General features: G+C 39.7%; 1 protein-coding gene across 2 annotated transcripts in view; it reads left to right on the forward strand.

Moving 5' to 3' along the window:
- The window catches only part of gdap2 (ganglioside induced differentiation associated protein 2), a 50,710-nt gene extending 33,666 nt beyond the window's left edge, over nt 1–17,044 (forward strand). For both annotated transcript variants that reach the window (XM_030757336.1, XM_030757335.1), the window contains exons 12-14: nt 6,998–7,052; nt 8,389–8,532; nt 14,535–17,044. In XM_030757336.1, coding sequence (XP_030613196.1) covers nt 6,998–7,052; nt 8,389–8,532; nt 14,535–14,576 — 241 coding nt within the window. In that variant the 3' untranslated portion in view covers nt 14,577–17,044. The remainder of the gene's footprint in view (nt 1–6,997; nt 7,053–8,388; nt 8,533–14,534) is intronic.
- The last annotated feature ends 5,961 nt before the right edge of the window (nt 17,045–23,005 follow it).

Below are 23,005 nucleotides of genomic sequence, written 5' to 3' on the forward strand. Positions count from 1 at the left end.
GTGGAAATTGCAAAAATTGACACCTTCAATTGAAGATGGCCAACTTCCTGTAGGGTTTGGGGTATGGGTCCAAGAGACTTTTTTGTACGTCTTAGTATGCTACATGAGCCTGTACATTTTCATACATGTAGATAAAACGTAGCTCCGGGGCTACTCAAAAAACATGCTATTTTAAGATATTCCGAGCTGCCACTAGGCGGCGCTCTAACGTTTATGGACTTTATGCATATGAGTGTGTTCAGGGCAGCATGCTTATCACACCACTGAAGTTTGAGCCAGATTGGGCAAGTTGGCTTTGAGTTACAGCCATTTTTGTGTTCATGGCGAATCATCAAACTTTGCCGTCCCATAAGGGTCACGCCCTTTTGTCAAAAACTCACAGTTTTGAAAACACAGTAAGTCCAACTTCTTAAGGCTTTCCAGGTGAAATTTGAGATGGTTCTGCTAAACCACCTTGGAGCTGGACCTCCAAGTGTAAAATATGACATTTCCTGTTCCCACTAGGTGGCGCTGCGACTGATATTAAATATTGTCATATGTATGTGTTCAGGGGGGCACCCTCATCCTACTGGAGAAGTTTGATGCACATTGGATCATGTAGGTATGAATGAGAGGCAATCAAAATTTCATGGCGAATGATCAAAGTTCAAAGGGGCATAAGGACCCCTCCCCCTTGGCAAAAACTCACCATTTTCGAGATTTAGATTCCCCTGGGGGTGTAGGTTAGACAAACCAAATATGAAGATGATAACGTCTAAAACCTCTGAGTTATTAGAAAAAGTGTGAGGGCTGCAAATGGCCAAATTTGCATAATTAATTCAAAATGGCGGACTTCCTGTTGGGTTTAGGGCATGGCTCCAAGAGGATTTTTTGTGCGCCTGGACATGATATACATGTGTATGAAGTTTCATTCATGTACGTGAAACACAGCGGTGGGGCTCCAGTTTAGGGGGCGCTAGCGAGCCATTTGGGCGCGCCCTTGCCCGAGCCCATTAAAATACTTAAATTTTCACCAGGTGTGACGCATGTGCAAAGTTTCATGAGTTTTTGAATATGATAAAGCCCCCAAAAAGCCAATTCATTTGCCTGAATAATAATAATAATAATAATAAAAAAAAAAAAAAAAAAAAAAAAAAAAAAATAATAAACGAAGCAATTACAATAGGGCCTTCGCACAGTTCGTGCTCGGGCCCTAAATAAACGAAGCAATTACAATAGGGCCTTCGCACAGTTCGTGCTCGGGCCCTAATAACAGAGGTCCTAAAATGGATCCCTGTGGTACTCCACATGTTAACGGAACAGAGGATGATTCAAACTCATTTAGATTTATGCAGAAAGACCTTTGGGTCAAGTAAGACTTAAGCCACTTCAAAACAGTGCCATGAAAACCAGCACGGTGCTCTAAACGAGAAATTAAAATATCATGGTCCACTGTGTCAAAAGCAGCCGTTAAATCTAAAAGCATTAAAATCACATGATCTCCTGTATCTGTAGTCAAAAGAATGTCATTAAACACCCTCAACAATACAGATTCTGTACTGTGGAGAGGTTTAAAACCAGATTGAAAGATCTCAAGAATATTATTTTTATCTAAAAAGGCTTTCAACTGGTTATAGACAACTTTCTCAAGTATTTTAGATAAAAAAGGGAGTTTAGAAATAGGCCTAAAATTAGATAACACAGTGGGGTCCAATCCAGGTTTTTTGATCAATGGTTGAATTGAGGCATGTTTAAAAGATTTAGGAACAATGCCTAAGGATAAACTATTGTTGATAAGAGCCAGGACTAGCGGGCCTAAGGCAGCAATAGCCTCTTTAAAAAGTCGGGGTGGAATGGTATCTTTAGGAGATCCTGAGGGCTTCAGATGACTAACAGTCTCATACAGCAAAGACAACGTAATCGGCTCAAACTGGTACAAGGCAGTCGAGCAAGGAACCGAGACTGAAGGGTCAAAAGTTGGAGGTGATATGAGGGCCCTAAAAGTGTTTACTTTATCCACAAAGAACCTACAGAATTCCTCACATACCTCAGGTGAAGGCTCAATACCTGTATTCTGGGGAACATTTAAAACTTTATCAATAGTATTAAATAAAATACGAGGCTTGTGGCAATTTGACAAAATTATCCTTGATAGGTGCTCTCGTTTGGCATGTTTCATAACTACCTGGTAGTGATGCCAACAGTCTCTTAACATTTGAAAAGACACCTGTAATCTGTCTTTTTTCCATTTCCGTTCAGCTTTCCGACAATCTCGTCTGGCAGCACGAGTTGTGTCATTTAACCAAGGCTCTAGCTTAATTTTAGGTTTCCTGAGCTTCAATGGGGCCACTTCATCTAATGCAGTCTGGCAGATAGAGAGAAGCCAGGAATTAAGCATCTCTGTGTCTAAACATACAGACTCCGGAATTCCGCAGTTCTGTTCGATAATGGCGGAAAAACGGGCAGCAGTGAGCTGGTTTACAACACGACGACTACGTGCAGAAACACAAGATTTCATACGGCCACAAGGCACAGCAATGTCAAAAAGCACGGGCTTATGATCTGAAAAAACAGCATCATTTAACGACAAGTTAGAAATAGACAGACCATAGGATAAAACAAGGTCCAGAGTATGCCCACGTTCTTGAGTGGGCCCAGATACCCATTGCATAAAATTAAAAGAAGTAATCTAATTTAAAAAGTCCTTAACCAACGGTTTATCAGGACAACAAACATGTATGTTAAAATCACCAATAATAAGGACTTGGTCATATTTGGGCAAAATTTCTGCCAACAGTCCAGAAAATTCATTTAAAAAGTCCTTACTATATCCAGGCGGCCTGTAGATAATAACACATATCACAGGGTGAGAACGACCCAATTCAAATAAACTTACTTCAAAGCTGGAGACAGGTGATGATGGGAGCAGCGATTTACATTTATACATATTCCGATAAAACGTCGCTATTCCACCTCCACGGCCTGACGTCCGGGGACAATTTATATAGTCACACTCAGGCGGTAAAAGTTCAGATATGACACTGAAATCACCAACATTCACCCAAGTCTCTGTCACACAGAGAAAGTCCAGTCCATTTGAGGTGAAGAAATCCTTAAGAATAAAAGTTTTATTTGAAAGGGATCTAGCGTTCACCAGGCCAAACCTCACGGACACCGGCGGAGTCGGGACGTTAACACTGCAGACATCCAGGTCATCTACTAATTGAAATGTTGGTGGTTTGATCCTTGGCCGCTCCAGTCTGCACGCCAAAGTGCTTTTGGGCAAGATACCGAACCCCAAGTTTCTCAGAGTTGTGTGTGAATGTTAGATAGAAAGCAGATGTGAAAAGTACTTGTATGAATGGGTGAATGAGACGTGCTGTATAAAGCACTTTGAGTGCTCATGTAGAGTAGATAAGCGCTGTATAAGAAGCAGTCCATTTACATTTAGTACTCAGTTCACGTATTGTATTGATACCAGCCTCTCCTGAACATTTCACCATTGATGAATATTTTCATCAGAGTAGACCTACAGCTTTATTGATCTGAGGTCCACACCTGATCAGGTTTCATGCTGTATTCAGAGAAACGTGTTTTAAACCTGCTCATATTCTCATTAAACACCTACAATTGTTCATTTACATTCAGTACTAAGTTCTTTGTTTGAAAAAACAAACTTGTTAACAAGTACTTGCTGCTGTTTTGAGTCGTCTTCCTGTTTAGTAAGATTATCTCCAACATCTGAGATCCATTTACTTCCATGTTTAACTATAAGGAGGTTTTCTGTCCAAAACTAATAAAATCAAAGTGGTAATAAAGTGGATTGTTATTAGAGTTTGGGTTTTAGTGTTTATTTCACAATAAGCCTAAAGAAGCACTTGAAACTAGATGGATTTATTTAATTTTGTAGCCCCCATAAACATCAACACCAGCGGTTCAAAACACACACATTATTTGGTCGTAGCTTTGAAAACTCCAGTGCGCAGTGGGTGAAAGACGCTTTTAAAGTTGTCATCTCTTTTTGGTTTTAGTTACTAGAAACCAAACATGCTTCCTGTGTCAGTGGGAAACTCCATGCTGTCGAGATGCACCTTTTCATGCTTGTGTTTCTCAGGTTTTGTTGCTTTCTGACTGGTCGTTCAGTTGGTTTCACAGCATTTTTCTTAACTTTTATAAAGAAAACTGCAACTGTAGCTTATTTGTGACGTTCATCCTTTATATTGCATAGTAAATTTACCCAAAGGCTGTCATCTCCTGGTTACTTGGTATAGTTCAATGACGCAGGAAAAGCGATTTAAAAAAAAAAAAAAAAAAAAATGCCCGTTTTACACAGCAACACCTTCATTCAGCTTCCCCTTTCATCGGAACAGGAAAACCCCCACTCAGTCATAAGCAATGAGAGTGAGTGTTTATACTCCCTTTAACGTTTGTGCTCTGCTGATTCATCAGTGAGTGCTGCAGCTAACGACCTTAAAATGTCAAGTTTCCACAACCTCTGCAGACCTTTAGCTTGAGCTAATGACATCTAGACAACAGTTAGACCTCTGCTAGCTGCTCATTTTGGTATTGTAACAAAAAAAAGTTGAGGTTATCTGTTTACTTGTTTACTTTGTGATTACTGCTCAGACCTCTTAAAGGTTTGTCATTTAGCAGGGACATGGGCCTGGCAGTGCTCTATGTTTTAAGCAAAAGAGCTGTGCCTGTGAACTGTGCCTGTCAGCCACAGAGCGAGTCAAAGCCTTTCTTCAGGACGTTTGCTGTGTTTATTCGGCTCTGCAGGGTGAGGAACACGCAGGGTTTCACGTCGTGTTTAGGAACTGCTTCACTTATAAACACAACAGTTACAGTTTCTGTTCATGTTCCAACTCTTTTGTCAGGGTGTGTAACTAATTTAGAAGTTTTTTTTTTTTTTTTTTTTTTTTCCTCTCATTTCTCATTTTTCTTTTTGGGGGGGGGGTGACGTGGCAGTATTGAACTCTGGTTTGGCATTTAGCTATTGATTGCAGATGTATTTTAACTCTAAATTACCTAGCCAAACAAAATCTAACCAAATGTTTCCAAAACTGGGGATATGTTTGCGTTTAGCAGGAGACTGATGAACTCAAGAGATTGATTCTTTTTAAAATACCTTTTGGCCCAGCTCTGGACCAGCGCAGAAGCCACACATCACGGTTTAGCATGCCTGAATTCATTTAATAACCAGAAGTTTGTGTGTGTTCCTCCATTTGTACAATGGAGGAACACACATAACACACGCATGTCTTATGATAAAGACTGCATGTCTTTATCATAAGACATGCAGTCTACTGCCGCCAGACCCTACAAAATAAACAGCAGGTCAGCACTATCCATTTGCTCTTCTGCGGTTTTTCCTGGATGCAAGAATTTTTTTGGCAACCTCCAAAGGGTATTTGGCCAGTTTAAAAGGCTAAAGGGAATATTAGGGTCATGTAAAATAAGTTATTTTAAGAGTAAAGTGGAAATACATGGACTGTGTGTGGACAAATATGTGTTATTTCTGCATAAATCTGACAGCTCAGGAGGAGCACAGGATTTATCCAGGGAACGGGCTCCCTTATTACAAACTGTTCCACCCTCTGAACCCAAAATTCTACAATGTGCAGAAGAACAACACGAGACATTAATTACAGTCAGATCGTAACCAGTATTAATATTAATAAAATGACTGCTGCATGCTTTTTCTTGCTTTTTCTTGCTTTTTTCATGTTATTTGATGGAATTTAATAAAGTTAATAGCCTTTTATGTAAGTTTAAGATGAACTAATGCACTTGTCTTAATCCCATCAATACCTGTATTTTGATAGACATTTCAATATGTTTTTTTTTTTTTTTTTTTTTTAAATGAGAAGTTGAAAACATCTGCTTAAAGTGTGCTTTGTGTGCACAGTGCTGAGAAAAGACAAGCACATGTTCTTGTGCTCTTGGCATAGTGGACTAGTTTGTATGAAGAAACAGACTAAAACATTCTTTCCCTCCAATGCACCACATTAAGTTAAAATAGGAGCATTGCTGAATACCAGAAATGTGAGGGTTTTGGCTCTAAACACTTATCCTGGTAACTGACCCACAGTTTTAGTTAGCTCTCTTTCTGTAACAGAAAAGCATGGTTAACAGATTAAGAGTTTCCAGAAAAGCCTACTTTCTGGAACAGACTCTGAATTTGTGGGTGTCGGTGGCTCACGTTGAAAATAGAGAAACTCCAGCAAATTGGGAATCAGAGTTATAAGAAGCTTATAACGGTTTGGTAACCTCAAGCTTGTGTGTCATGTTTTTGGCAGTGATGTGGTTTTGTTGCTTCATTGGAGCATAGCCTCCAGCACACACTGGTGCACTTTGCACTGAAGGGTGATGGGTTTGGAGTGAGGATCAGCACCTCCAGTTCTTGGGTTGGTAGTACTTTGCTAGATAATGTTAAATCACTGATTGAAACTGAGTCGTCCCCCCAAATGGAGGTGCCTCTTGGGATCCCTTTTCATCAGGGAGAGTTGGTTGCATGAGACTGACAGGCAGACTAGTACACTATCTGTGGTTTTGGCTGCTTAGATTGAGCTCATTGAGAAGTGTCAAAAATTTGTTTCCTTGTGTAGACTGGCATAATTTTATAGCTTAAAGTTGTATGATCAGTGAAGCATAAAACATTATATTATGGCAGCTGGTATAGCTGACACTGTCACTTAATTGCCTAATTATCTGTTCAATCAAATAAATTGTCTGGTGTTAGAAAAACATTTGCCACCTCTATATGGTAAATATCTCATGGTAATATGCAGGATGGAGCTGATTGTAAAGTGATTAATTTGGCGGGGGGGGCAGCAAACCTGTGGCTTTGGAAACAGCTACAGGAACATTGTGTCCTTCCTTTCAGAGGGTCAGTCCTTTTCAGTTCATCCATGTCCACATTTGTACAAGTTCTTTAATTTCATGTTTTATTTCCATAGTAATGGCAGCCCTGCTCAGAAGTATTGTTCCACTTATTTTTGTGTTTCTTTTCTTGCAGGTATAAAAAGAATTTGATGGCTTTCTACTTTGTACATCCAACATTTCGCTCAAAGGTAAGATGGATACATCTTGGCATGGTTTTATTTGCAGTGTCTGCAGAGCTTATAATACATTGCAGGCCTAGAAAATCACACCACTGTTTACATTTGTTACTGACTACCAGATATTTATGTTTCAGCTGATGCTGTGCTACATACAGAACCTTTGCATTGCATTATTGCAAACGTTGTCTGTGTAAGACCAAACTACTCGCACCCTATTTCTAAGGGTGCAGTCAGTCCCCATTTAGAGGAAGGTTATTTCCCCTGCTTGTATCCACAGTATTATTCTGTCAGTCACTACATGGAGATCATGACCACAGATGATAGTAGGAATGTAGACTGGCCTGTAAATTGACAGCTTTGCTTTCGTGCTCAGCTCTCTCCTCACCACAGCAGACCACTTGTGCTGAACAGTATATATACAGGTTTTAGAGCAATCACTACTTCCACCCAGATGGCATCTTTTTCAGGGAATGCCTTGCAAGACGATGCTTAACCTCATAATGGAGCTATTACAACAGCATGACTTCGTAGTTGCAGAGTCCCGGTGAACTGGCCTGCCTACCTGCAGTCCTGCTTGTGTAAATATTTGGCATATCATGAAATGAAAAATATAACAAAGAAGGCACAGGACTGAGCAACTAAAATGCTACATACAACCCCCTAAAACAGGAATATTTTTTACAGATGGAGGCCACCAATACTTTTCCCTGCTCATCAACTGTTTTTTAGTTTTGCATTTGACTTGCGATGCATTTGACCTAAATCCAATAGAACACCTCTGGGACATTATGTTTCGGTCCAGACTGTCCAGGAGCTCAGTGATTCCCTGGTCCCGATCTGGGAGGTTTTTTTCCCTGTGCGCCTGCAGGCTGTTTCAAGCATAGCTGCTATTTACAAATCACTATTTGAAACTCTTGCACAGAGAGCAACATCAGCTGCCTCAAAAGTGAAGGAATCCACTTTCCAAGCTCCAAAGTGGCCAAAAACACAACCAGGAGCTTGTTCTTTTTATTATCTTACATCCTTAGACTAAGCCATAACATTCCCATCACACTGTCAGTTCAGAACCTCTAAATATTTTTTCTCATCAAGCACTTTTTGGTTTATCTGTTTCTCTCTTGTTTACAGTAACTCAGTACTTTTTTTTCTGCCAATGACCAAACAGTTCTCTGAATCATTAAAGTTCAATCTTGCTCAGTTTTCTTTTTTGGAAAGCTGTGTTCAGTTTATTCTTTAATTATGGCATGACTGATATTTTAGTAACGCAAGATAAACATCAGATCTTTTCTATCACTCATGAAAGGTTCTTTTCACACACCCATTCTCTTTCTTTGTCTCAATCAAGGTTTCAACATGGTTCTTCGCCACTTTCAGCATTTCCGGCATGAAGGAAAAGGTCCGTTACCTCGACAGTCTGCAACAACTCTTCACCTGCATCAGGCCCGAGCAGATCGACATCCCTCCATTTGTCTTGGAGTACGATGCACGAGTAAGGACACAGTGACAGAGGGATCCATAAGTCATGAAGATGCTGTTGGCATATGAGCCATGAATATCATGTTAAAGCGAATTTTGCAAAAGCTAATTCCTGAAATACTAAAAGGTTTCCATAAGGCTCTCAAAACTGATCAAAAAAAATCACAATTTTATTTATATATATATATATATATATAATATTTAAAAAAAGAGGTGTATTTAACATTAACATCTACAAAAGCTCTACTGTGGATAAACATGGATTAATTATCTTTTCCACAACATAAAACAGTAATTAAACAAATCATCTGGGGCCTGCACTGCATGACGTTTTCCCCACTTGCCTAATTAGCAGCTGTTCTGCTTTTGCCACACAGTATATGTTACTGCAGGTGGATAGAGCTGCACTAACTGAGCACTAACAGTAACTGATTACCTTTGATGAACCTGAGTGTGTGTGCGTCTGTAGCTCCCTATAAGCATCAGTTTTTGTATTTCAGAAGGTGCAGGACATACGGTAAGCCTCTGTTTGGGGTTTACATATTGTTTAGCCTCATATCAGCACTTTGGCCTGTGGTGTTTCAATAGAAATATAAATTCCCGAAGATGTCCCAGATAAACCTGAAATCTGTTGATTATTTTTTTTTTTTTTTTTTTTTTTTTACACCCATGTGTGTTTTTTGTTTCTTTTCATCACTTGTATTTGACAGGACAACAGATGAGGCGACTCTCTAAACTTTCCCTTTCTTATTATCATCATACTGATTTAAATCAGAGATAGTGGAAACAATGAGTCAATGATTTGTCTGTTATTCTTTGCCTTTTTTTGCATGGGTATCCTTTTTCTAAAAATGACACCCATTAATCAAACCCATTTAAAACTAAGTTGTCCTGGATGCTCTGTAATAGCTGATTAAATGGTTATTAATAACTTTGATTAGACAAGATTTTTGTGCTGCAGATCAACTGATTGACTTAAGAGAGTCTCGCAAATCCTGTGAAAAAAAGGAGATCAGTAGAGATCTGTTTGTTTAAGGCTGAAGTATTTTGAAACATGCCGTCAGACAGGTCTCTATGTAATCTAATCTGATATTGTTTGGCTTCTGAGCGCCTTTGACTTTGTGGTGATTTGTAGTTATTGTTGGCTGATAAAGCATGACCTTTTGCTTGTCTTCTTTAGATGTGAGATTCTGGTATAAGGCCCTGTTGAGCAGTAAACTTTAGATGGCGTACCTGTAACTGTGTTTTGTGATGCCCTTCACAGAGTTGCCATGAAATGGCTTTAAATGTTTGGATTTTCTTTGGTGGCCACATGAGCAACTGCTGAAACAGATCGTCAGAGTGGAACATTAGCATTGTCTTTTTTTTTAATATTGAGGAAGGTTCAAAAGTGCTTGAGGAAAGATAGTTAGACTGTCTAGTTTGTTGCAGTTTGAAGTCTTATATCAGGCTCTTTGGAATAATTTAGTTTCCATGTGGATATCCATTTATTAGACTGAATTATAGACAGCAATACTGAGGTGAGCTGTTGGGGACATCCTGAACTTTTCTGTCAGTAACTTTTCTGTTGGCGAAACTTTCTTTGAAGTGGAGCTAACATTGTTGGATGCTCATACGATGTGAGAATGTATTCAAACTGTTCAGAGAGAGAGTGTGATTTATTTTTTTTTATTTAAAGTTTTATTTAAAGGACTAAAGTCTAACATTAGCTGGTGTAATGTTAGCTTATAACCAGTTGTTGTTGTTTAGCCGGCTCATTGTCAGCTGTCTGCAGACAAAAGTAATTGTGACAATATCGGAAAGAAGAAGATAAAAGACACAATGAGAAAGATCATCATGAAAATAAACTTCTGCAAATATTAAATGGTCATATACAGTTTCAAAGAGCTAATAGTGATCTTTAAATTAAAAGTAACTTCTATGCTCCTAGGTATCTTTAATGGATTAATTTTAAGTTTGTCAACAAATTTGTTAAAAGACATAATTACACACTAATCAATGTATATTTGTGAGTACAATATTCTTATTTCTATTAAGCAAAAAATTACATTATTTACTGTTCCTTTAAGGAGACACATGCTTCAGAATATAGTTTATGTTGTTGGAGCTTACATCATAAGATTAGGTACAGTATTCAAATTGTTCATGTTAGATTTTATTACTTACTATTACTAGTTGTCCTGAATAAAAAAAAAAAAAAAAAGAGGCTACATACATACTACAGAATAAACTTAAAGAATTACTGATGGAACAGAGAATGATACAGAAAAATGCAGTTGAGCATCAGGTTACCGGTACATTAAAAATAAGTTGGTCAAATTCAGTCTTTTGCAGTTAACTTTAAAACGATGTGTTTTTCCTCTTCAGCACAGCACACAGAATCGTTGCCAGATGAATTTTAGGAAAAGTCACCAGGTTTGGTGGTTCCAACTAAAGCTGCTCATCTTATCATTCATCTTATCAGTTTACCCCCGCCCAGGTAGAGGTAAACTGATAATGAAACTGATGACGTCACAGCTTTTTCTACGTAGTGCATTTAAGCAGCCAAATAAAACATGTATTGCAGCTTTGAAGCCTCTTGGGGAAATGTGGGTGAAGTGCACTCTGCTCCAGAGCTTCCACCTGACCAGTAAGGCTGATGTGGCGTGCGAAAGAAATGAATAAAGGTAGCTTGAGTTTCCACTGAGCTTAGATAATTGTAGTTTTTCTCAAAGGTGAATTGAGATGGTATCGCTTATGTAGCCAGCCTCCCATTTCCCATTATTAGAAAACAAAAAAGTGAAACTTACCTACCTCTTTCTTTGTCAGCAGAATAATTAGTTCATTTTACAATACCTTTGAGCCTACTGGCATGTCAAGATCACCACACAGAATGGGCTCAGAAGAACTGTTTGTCTTTGACTGTTTTCACTTTTGTTACAACTGACCACATTTATTTTGGCCTTTCTTGTTGGAAGTATTGCAGGCTTTTTTTGATAGTTTGACAAAACTTGGGTCTATCATTTATTTCTTTTTAATAGTCTAATAAGGCTTTTTAAGGCACACTGCTCACAATGGACCAGCCATTATGTAAATGTAACTACAAGTTGAAACAGGCAGAGATATTCCTCTTGCATAGAACTTGTATGATTGCCACTTCAAATAGCTCACATCCAAAACAAGAGGAGTTTTTAGTTATATATTTTTCATTTACCTTTTTGACAATCTGTGTGGAAATTTATAGTTGTAAGTTGGCTTTAATGATTTTTTTAGTTTGGGGGGGGGGGGGGGGGGTCCAGTTTTGATGATATTGGGCTTGTGTGAATTGGAATTGTAGCAGGTATGAAATTTAATTGTCTAACATCACATCTTGCAGTCATGTGAAAAAGAGTTTTCACATGACTCTATAGAGTCATGTGATAAACTAAATACACCGCAGGATTCAGTGACTTGTGGAACCACCTTTAGTAGCAATAACTTGAAGTAACTGTTTTCTGCGTCAGTCTCCCCCCATGGCTGTGGAGTCATTTTGGGCCACTCTTCTTTACATCGTTGCTTCAGTTCATTGAGGTTTGCGAGCATCCGTCGATGCACAGCCTCCAGCACAGCATTTCAGTCATGTTGAGGTTTGGACTCTGACTGCAACACCTCGATTCTTTACTTTGCAGCCATTCTGTTGGAGGTTTGCTGCCGTGCTCGAGATCACTGTCCTGTTGCATGATCCGGTTTCAGCCAAGCTTTAGCTGTGGGACAGATGACCTCACATTTGACTTTAGGATACTTTAGTATACAGAGGAGTTCATGGTCAACTCAGTGATGGCAAGGGGCCCACAAGGACATTGCTCCAGATGTCCTGTGGTTTGTTCAGAAACAGCTTTGCAAACCTAAGCCGTGCTGCCATGTTGTTTATAGAGAGAAGAGGCTTTCTGCTGACAACCCTTTCAAACAAGCCACACCGTTTCAGTCTTTTTCTGTGCTGTCATGGACTTTAACATTTAACATACTAACTGAGGCCTGTAGAGTCTGAGATGTAGCTCTTGGGTTTCTTTGTATTCTCTCTGAGCATCGCATGGTCTGACCTCGGCCTTAATTTACTGGGATGTCTGCTCCTTAGATGCTCACCTGAATGCTCCAGACCAGCAAACTGCCTCAACTTCTACTTTTACAGAGGCGCTCACACTGGCTGAGGATCAGCTAATCAAAAGCATTTGTTAAGCAACACCTGACACCTGCTACCTACCCTCTTAATTCCTATAGAAGCAGTAAGGGTGTTTTTCACAGGACTGCATAGAATCCCCTGAAAACTTCCTTTTTTTCCATTAGTGTATATTATCTTTATTGACCTCTACTGTGCCCTTGGATTTGGTCTTTCTAGAAGCAGAAAAATCTAGAAAGCTACTTTTTTTTTTAAGTTTATTAAAATATTCCACAAAACTGTTTTAATTTTCTTTCACAATATGCTGTTGACATTTAGCCAAGTGATTAAAACCAACATGCCTGTGCTGTAATATTCTGGGTAACTGATGAAACTGATGTTTCTCCCTGTCACAAATAGATACAACATCTTGGCCTGACCTGGAAGGTTGGGCTCTATATGAATTCAGTATTTATTATTATTAAGGTGAAATAACCCTGCTATGTTTTTTAGAAATAATGTTTCACATTAAACATATTATGTCATGTGGCAGGTAGGATTGGACCCAATAGCAAGACGTGAGCACGGAGTAAAACTTAAAAAACAGCTTAAATGCAGAAAAACAAAATCCCAGCCCAGGGCAGAACAGAGTCCATGAAGTGAAAGAAGGGAAACATTGGAAAGGACACAGCTTGCGATAAACAGACAACGCTGCGACAAGGAACAGAACGAGACACAGACAGTATACACACACATGAGGTAACAAGGCGAGTGGAAACAACCGGGGGAAACAGGTGAACAGTAAAACACTAACAAGACAAAGGAAGCAAAACTAAAGACAAAGCACAGGGGACAAAATAAAACAGGAAGAGACCAAACATGGCACAATGCAGACTTGACATATAGAAAGTCTGGCACACAGAGGGAAACTAAACATGACTAAATGAAAAGCTAAAAACAGACAGGGGAAAACAACAGGAAGTGAAATTAAAATAAGTCACGAGACAAAAGGCCAAGACAGATGCAGGGAAAACAAGAACAACAAGGGAAGACAGGAATGGGATACAATAACTAACTAAAAGCAGAATTCAGAAAACTACAACTAATAACAAAACTGCAACAATCAAACTGTAAGCAAACTGGCAAACACCAGGAAATGCAACAAAAGAGAACCTCACAGAAAACACAAAACACTGGGCAACAACTCGGGACCGTGACACATAAACTCAGAATCTATGATTAAAACTCATCTTTAAAAAAAAAAAAAAAAAGGTAAAATGTAAAAAATTTGTCACATTTAGAGTCAGCACATCAAAATCAAATCAAATTTATTTTCAACACAGAAAAGTTCAGAAAAATAGCTAACCAGTATTTTATTGTCCATTCTTTAAATGTTACTGTATACTGAAAAATCTTTATTTCACTCAGCTGGAAACTGAGGTCTTTATTCAGACTCTTAATTTATGTGGGGTTTTTTTGTGTCTGTGTTTTAAGTAAGAATTCACTGTGCTTTTAATGTTTTGCTGATACTCATTGATGAGAGAAAGTCAAACTTTCCCCCATGTTAACCTGTTGACATATTATTTGACATATTTTAGCAGTGTAATTGTGCAGCAGAGCACAGTAGTCATGCCACACTCAGCATTCTGCTGCTCTCTCTTCTCTTACACTTTGAAGTTGTATGAACCTTTCAAATGGACACAAGTGTAGTCAAATTACTGTTAACTCATAACTTTCTTCCTGCAATATTCAAACAGCCGAGCATTCATGGTATCAGGAAGTTGTATTGCTGATATCCAGGGAGGGATGGATGACTGCATTAGTGTTGTTAGTTCCAGCTTTTGGCTGAAGCGATCTATGTTAACCCAGGTGTGTTTTGTTTGTTTTATTCTTCTCTACAGGTGAACGGAGCCTACCATCGTTCAGAGGCTTCCGGCCTGTGACAGGAGTCCAGTCAGCTCTCTCTGCCCAAGTGACAAAGGGTCGAATGTCTTTTCTGGGTTGCCTGTGTGGTCTAAACTCCTCCAACCTCCTCTTTAAGGCTTTGAACCTCAGTTGGGGAAACTCTTCTTTTGTTCTGTTCCTGCCAAAAAGGACCAAATGAACAGTCGCAGTGCACATATAGCACGATGCGGTCTGGTGAGCAATCATTCTTACTCACCACAGACTATTTATGGATCTGGTATGGCTTCTGGATTATGCCTTACACCAAGAGATCTTACTCAGTTTTCTCATACTTCCCAAAATATGAAGTATCCCGTCACAGTTGGCATGTTACTCGAAGCCTTTCCTATGATGTGGTCATATCAGACATCCTCGCCCATGTCTCAGAAGATGGCCAGACTTTTGAAATGCTGGAGTGAGACGGGGAAGATGATGTCTGTTTGGATTTCCACACCATTTCATTAAGAATCGTGCAACACGGGGCGGCAGAAAGTCTGAAGTAAGGACAAACTTTGGGTTTCACTCAGCCGGAAGTTTTTCCCACCTGTTTCTACGTATGAGAGACTGTGTTCTCCAGCAGTCAAAACTGGAAAAATCCCAGAGAAGCATTAACGGCGGAGAGATTTTCTTTGATTAAAAACACTGCAGCTCAACTAATGTATGCCCGCTAGCTCACTTTAACTTTACATACCAAGGATAAGGTTGTCTTCATGCCTGTGTGTACATATGAAGCTGCATCCAGGAGATGGTTAGCTTAGCTTGGCACAAAAGGCTCAGTTTAAGACCTGGTTTTAGTACAGGTTACTCAGACAAGCTGTTAAGGATCAGCCAGTTTTAGAGGTGTTAAAAGTGGATTTTCTTACCTTTCAGCAGAGTTGGTTCAGCTGTAGCTTCATGTACCTGTTTAAGTTCACAGATATTAGAGGGAGATCCCTCTTATCATCCAATTCCTGGCAGGAGAATAAACAAACCGTCTACCAAATGTGTCAATCTGTTGCTGGAAGCAGTGCTGAAGTATTTCTGCTTAGCATTAATGTAAAAAGCCCTGTTTGTTTTCCGGTTGGCTTTAATGGAGGGTCTGAAAGGCAGCCGGGCATGTGTGCATCTACCAACCTTGTCAGCATCGTGCCACTGAAACAGAAATGTAACCTGCAGTTATTTGATCAGTGAATTTAGGAAAACTGCTTCCACTTTCTTTGCTTCATTGTTATAAATCGAATATTATAAAACAAGCTCATTTATCGGTTTCTGGAGACTGAACGTTTTCACGGTTTCTAGAAACTTTCTAGAATAGGCAGCAACTGGAATTGTTAAAAATAAATCAGTTGTCAGTGATGCAGGTCTAATAAAGTAGTGCCTCTGTAAGTGCTGACGGGTTTTACGCACGTCAAAAGGGACGAGAATGACTCATCACCCTCACAGACCCCCACAAAGGAAAACTGAGCTCCTTTTTTTTTTTTTTTTTTTTTTGTGCGTTTGTGTCAAAATGCTGTTACTCACTCACTGATTCCTTTGTTCGCACAGCTTGTTCCACTTTCATTAGTAGTTTGATTTGTCTTGGACTACCACACGTATGGGATTCCAAATCAAGCGGCGCAAACATCGAACCTCTAATCAGTCATGATGTAAGCAGACCCCATATGTCTGGTAGCCCAAGACTCACACTATCACCAGTCTCTGTTTGATGGACACCTGTCACTTTGGGGTGAGTTCACCTGTGTGTAGTTGTGTGTTCATCCAGTCCAAACATCTGCTTTGATCTTGGCTCTGTTGGCAGCATGGAAACTCTTTGGGAAGTCATTTAACACTAGCGCACAGAGTTCAGCTTAAAACTCTGAGGTTTCAGAAACTCTAATGTGCTGTTGGAGGATATGTTACTCACTCCAGGACCCTGCTTTTAAAACCAGTAAGAAATGACCTTGTAAAGAAAACATACACAGTCAAATTAAACTATTTAATGTCTTTAAACCTCTTTTTTTCCTCAGTGCTTCGAGTTCCTTTCAGTGAAATGAGATTAGTGTCCCCTCCTCTGATAAAATGCTCCGTATGCTTTCAGGAAAAAAAAACAAACAAATTTAAAGGCTGAAAGTGACATTGAGTTTCTAAAAGTGTTAAAGAAGCCTGACGTGTGTGAGGAAAAGCAGAGATCACTGAATTAATTGACTTACTGTTAGAACTGTGATTATTTCAGAATGTATAAATGAGCCAATTTTTGATGTCCTGAAATGTGTATATATCCTTTTTTTTTTTATTAAATAATTTTAAAGTGACATGGAGGACCTGGCTGTTGACATCTAAGCATGATTTCATTCATGTCTACATTTCCTGTAATGTTGGGTTTTTTTTGGTTTTTTTTTAAACACACTGATTATAAGAATGTTTTTTGTTTGTTTTTTTTCTTCTTGATTATTGAAAGCTCAGACTATCCTTTTAGGAAAAAGCTGGTTGTATTGTGAAAAGTATTTAATACCCGATGAAGAATAAAGATTGATTTTTGGTGCTGTAGAAAGATTTGTTTCTGTATCATATTTTCACATCACGAATCGGAGGAGCCCAGTTTATTTAAAATCTGTGTCCTGAATATTCCAAAAAGCTGTCCTAAAGCGGCATTTCTAATGTAACTCTGAATTCCTAAAAATAGATCATATTCATATCAACTCTCAGCTAATGGATGAGGAAATGTTTAGTGATACGCTTGATTAGAAGTTTGCTGAAACCCCAAACCTAAAAAATGGATCTGTTGTGTGCCCTGCAGCCGCGCAGTTCTGTGAAATGTAAATTCCTCAAATAGTTTATGAAAGGTATTTATGTGATACTCAGCATTTCAGAGATCCTCATGCTGAGTTCAAGCAGTTTAAACCTACATTCCAACACATATGGTTGAGCTTGACTAAATGGTGAGGTAAATGAAGCTTTTTAACTTTTTATTTTTCAGGCTCACTGTCACACACACACACACACACGTGCATTTAAAAAAGTACATACAGTAAATGTTAATGTTGCAGCATCGTGATACATTTATAGTGCATTGGGGTTGGACTCTTACTGCCTCTTATAATGACTTAAATACAGTTTAGACTGAGGTCAAATAATTCATTTCAGAATTGTCTTCAAATAATTTTTTGTGGTGGAATGTGAATGGACAAATATGTTTTATGCTACAGTTGTACTTGGGGAAATGGTGGTTGGAGACTGCAGCATAATTACCGCCACCGTGTGCCATGAATTTGAAATCTACCTTTTTATATGGTTGCTTCAAAGACGGGGACCAAGCAACTAATTTTATTTTTCAAAACTGTCAAGCTGGCAGCAGTCATTGTGCTATCAGTGTGGAACTGAATTGGGTCAAGCAATTAAATGCGCTCTGTTAAAGTACAGATGAGGACAGAATTATTAGTCCTCCTATAAAAATTAAATTTTTTTTCTTTAAAGTATTTCCAAAGTGCTGGTAAACAGAGCAGGGGATTTTTTAACACAGCTTTTCCAAGAATCCTACTTTTATTTTGGATGCTTGCATTACTGCACAGAGAAAATTTCTTAGCGCCGCTCGTGCTAACGGGCTGCCGTAGTTTGCTGTAGTTTTCAGCAGGTCTCTCACACGTCTCACACTGAGTGATCCTAGCCCGTTCTTTGGCGAGCTCCAGATTTGATGCTCTTCTGGCATGGACTTTGCTCTTCAGTTCACCTCACAGATCTTCAGTGGATTCAAGTCGGGGCTTTGAGCAGGCCAGTCAGTAACGCTCACTTTGGTCTTCTGGAGGGCGTTCTTCATCAGGAGTGACATGTCTGTAGGCAAAGCAACACAGACCCAAGTTTTGCTGCCGACTGAGGATTTCTTTCAAAATCTTCCCATACCCTTTCTTCATGATTCTTCCACCTTGATGAGAGACACTGAAGCATCCCCACAGTATAATACTCCCATCACCGTGTTTCACTGCAGGGACAGTGTTCTTCGGGTTGTGCGCCTCTCCCTTCTTTCCCCAAACATAAGCAGCATCTCTAGGCCTCTCCTGCAGAAGTTCTTCTTGGTCTGTAACCTCTCAGTCTGTTCCTGTGCAGGGTTCTAGTGGCCGTCTTCTTTGAGGCTGCAGTTCCTGTCTTGGCTGAGTCGTTCTCTGCTGTCCTGGTTGTTCTTTGGTCTTCAGACTCATCTGGCACCAGTTTGCTTTCCAGAGTCTTTGAAATCTTTTGCTTCCTACTTCTGTCAGGCTTGTTCTACACTGTGTGGCTCTCTTTGAATCTCCTGATACTTCTCACTCCAGTTCTTCACACTTGGAAACACTGTGATAACTCTGGATATCCATCTCCTGCTTTGTGAGCACCAATTCTAAACTGATTTCTTTGGTTGTTGTTGGCACGATGTTTTCTCAGTGACAGCTCAAACCCTTTTACACTGGGTGTAAATTGGAAGATAACTCAGTTTTAACTTGATTTTATAAGCTTTGAGCTTTATGAAGTTAAAACATCATTGCACAGCGTTGGTTTGTGCTGTAGCTCAATGTAAAGGTCAGCTTTTCAGGGGGCTGATAACACTGACCCTGGGCTTTTTTTTCCTGAAATATTTCTGTTACTGTTTACAAATAGAAATAATTTATGCTTCCTATAGTATACAGCATAAATACAACCAGCTGGCATCCAGTTCAGTTGAGTCGAGTCCTCTGTTCTAAAGAGAAGCATCACAGATGAGCTGTGCTCATCAGTGCAGACTGACTCAGACTGCAACATGTTTGCAATCTGTTTAGAATTAGAAGGCAATTATTTACTAACCTTCATCAGTCTCAGAGTGATTGCAGTCAGTCCGAGTTGGACTCAGCCTCAAGCTCTGGTTGGCACGTTGGTCACTGCAATTACTTTCAGTCTCCAGCAAAACAAAAAAGTAATCACCAGTAACTATCTTTTTCTCGGCTGCCAGGAGTTTGTCATCCTATTTTCACTGTAGTGAGACTGAGCCACACTTGGTGCTGTGTGTTATTCTTTATGATAAAAAGACAAAGTAATATTGATGTCTGTGTTTTTTATTTTAAATCAATGTGAAAATATTATGAGGTTTCACAATGATGAATATAATGTGACTTTAATTTTAGGTAATTTGCTGAAACAGCTGTTTTTTCACAAACAGAAGAAAGTAGTGTCATTTTTAGGGATTATCTCAGGTGTGCTTTAATACAGATTTTGTACTCTTGTGGCAGTGGGAACATCAGTTCTTCTGAGTATGTTCACGATGACAATGAAGGAACATGTCACAGAGTCCTGTGGTGTGACTCACTGAGGTGTCTTTAGGACAGCACTGGCAGAGAGGCCTACAGCCCTGAAGTTACACAACTTCATTTTGATGCAGTGGAAGAAAACAAGACCGTGGGGGAACAACAGGACATCTCAGAGACACAGATTACACTGGGGGGTCTATATAATGTCAGGAAACAAAACAAAAGTTTGAGGATAATGGTGTTAGCAACAGGAAGTAGCAGCCACACAGAAAACACTGTAATGCAAAATGTATGTTGTAGTTTCACTCATTAACATTATAACATAAAGATGTTGCAGTATCATGTCAGGCAGCAGCCTGTGGGGATGGAAAGAGAGACTGGACCAACATGGTACAGTTCTATCTAATAGTGCAGTCAGTAATATCTTCGGTTCATATTGTACATATATAGAATGTGTTATTTGTGAACATAGCTCAAGTGTACGTACTGGCTTACCTGCAGACATCAAAGCCCTCTGGTGTGTTTCTCTTTAAGAAAACAGGAAAGATGGAGACACACAAGTGGCTGAATAAGATGGATAAACAGCAGGTGTTGCACTCAGTGTGTTTTTTTCCACCGTCTCATCTTTCCTCTACAGAAAACAGCATCATGTTCCAGGAAGTGAAGAAGTGGCTCTGTCCTGATTTAAAAAAAACAAAAAAAAAACCAACCTGCGCGTTGTCCTCAGCACCTCCCGTCCCCTCACCTGCTAACATCCTGCTGACCGCTGTGGCCCTCTTTCATCATGTCGCATTTTCAGGGTTTTTTTAATCTCTCTATTCGTTCTGGCTGGATTAAAGTGCTGGGGGGGGGGGTCTGTTGTGTAAATGAAGAGCTGTGGAAAGTGCAGGGCCACATCTATGTTTTCTAGACCTGTCTCTGTGACAGGCAGGGGATTAGCCGGCCATCAGTTGGTTCTGGCGGTGCACTAAGGACTAAAACGTGTTACTTTAACAGAAATTTAGAGAGAGGTCACAGTTACCTGGCAAAATAGCCTAACGTTCACACACACAGTGAATAAACTACTACTTAAAGGAGGCGTGGACACTGCTCACCTCACCTGCTGAGACTTCAGGCTCCTCTTGGTTTCACTTGCTTCACTTTTACGACTGTCGGTCCACTCTGTTAGTCTGGTTTTTCTGCAGTGTGTGAAAATGTGAAGCTCAGCAGGTACATGCACTGTTAATGTCAGTTAAAAATAGCTTATTATAAAAAAAAAATGTGAGCAAATTTCACTTGATTTATATTTAAAACAATGAAGCACAATATTTGCTTTAACAGATAAGGATATAGAATATACACTTCTGTTAAATAGGCCAGCAGCACCTCTGCCTTGGAAAGGCATGGAGACTTCCTGAGGGGTGTACTATGAAGCGAGAATAATAACATGTTTAGCCTAAAGTCAGAGTTTTCAGTGTCATGTAGGTGGCTCTCTCTTACACAGGCTCGATCACTGTGTGTAACTCATGCTCCAACATTTATGCTTGGTCATGATTTGATGCCAAGTGCAAAGAATAAAACACGGGTGAGCAAGATGATCCATGTCTCGCTGAGTGTATTCGATCATTTCACTTTGATGTGGACAAAACCCAAAGTGATTTCCATGCCTTCTTCATAAGTCTAGGACACAGAGTCAGACACTGAGTATCCTGTAATGTTTGAGTGTGTTATGTTTAAAGTTTGGAGATCTAAATTTGCACCTGTGGAGTCAGGAGTGGAACAGTTTTCTTCCAGCATTGTTGTCCTGTGGTATACAAAAAGTATTTGTCCCCCTTCTTGATTTAATTTCTTTCTTCGTTTTTTTAATGATGATTTGATTTGTTAGGAAAGAAAGCTAGCCAAACCTCCCCATCACTATGTGGAAACATATTTGGGTTATGCAGCAGGACGCACCAGCAAGTCCACCTCTGATAGCAAAAAAAAAAAAAATTTTTTAATTATGAAAAATGAAAGGCTGTGAATCGTCTTCAAGCTTGCAAAAGACAAAACTATCGACACATGAGCTAAAGCCCAGCGTCAAATGATGATCAGACTTCAATGAGGTTACAAAATAAACTTTAAACGTGTTCAGCATCCATGTGTGGCTGGAATTAGACTTGTTAAACCAATACAAGCTCACAGCCTTTGAGTCTCAGCATTTCCTTTGAAGCAGGACTCATCTCCAGTCCCGATCATAATAATAATCGGTAACATTACACAGAACAAATGGAGGCTTAAAAGTGCACGTGGAAGCTGTGTGACCTGTTTACCAAATGTGTGTTTGATCACCAATACTGGCATAAAGACGGAGCGTTTTCTTTGGTTGTGGATTTTATTTACTGTCCAAGGGCCAGTGTGGTTTGTCCCTTTCAACCACTCGTAACCACTCTCCAAATATTTATGACCCCAAGTTAAGTCTGCACTGCTGGAAGATGTCTGGGCTTCAGTATAATAAAGGGAAGAAGAATGCACAGAGAAGAAACTTGAATGTTCAGAGAAGCATAAAAACCAAAGGAAAATCTGATGCACAGAACACTGACATGACACAAAACTGCAACAATCAAGACTATGAGTCTGCGGTCATGTTAGTGGCTCAGTGAGGCTGTAGTACAATGATACACACACATAGATACTACATGAGTAACTGCATACAGAATCAGGCAAATAGAACGTTTCAAATCCAAGTTTTGACCCATCCCATTTGGGGGCCTCGGAAAACTCTGAAAACATTCGTGCTGTGGCAAAAAAGAAAAAAAGAAGAAGGTAAATTTTTGCTTTATTTGAATATACTAAAAAAAAAAGTCAGTTGATTCCAAGGGGATCAGGAAGGAGGTACTTGCTGATTTTCCTCATGGGATGACCCCCATTAGCTGCTGCAGGAATATATTAGTAAAGGGAAGCCCCCTGAGGTGGATGAGATTCGCCCTGAGTTCCTGAAGGCTCTGGATGTTGTAGGACTGTCTTGATAGACATGCCTTTGAAATATCGCGTGGAGATCCGGGGCAGTCTTCTGCATGTATCTCGGCTGGCCTGGGAACGCCTTGGGGTCCCTCCGGATGAGCTGGAGGAGGTGGCTGGGGAGAGGGAAGCCTGGGCTTCTCTGCTTAGGCTTCTGCCCCCGCGACCCGGATAAGCGGAAGAAAATGGATGGATGGATGGATGGATGGATGGATGGATCTGGGGCAGTGCCACTGGATTGGCAG

The sequence above is a fragment of the Archocentrus centrarchus genome, chromosome 21, assembly GCF_007364275.1.
Source record: "Archocentrus centrarchus isolate MPI-CPG fArcCen1 chromosome 21, fArcCen1, whole genome shotgun sequence".
Taxonomy (NCBI): Eukaryota; Metazoa; Chordata; class Actinopteri; order Cichliformes; family Cichlidae; genus Archocentrus; species Archocentrus centrarchus.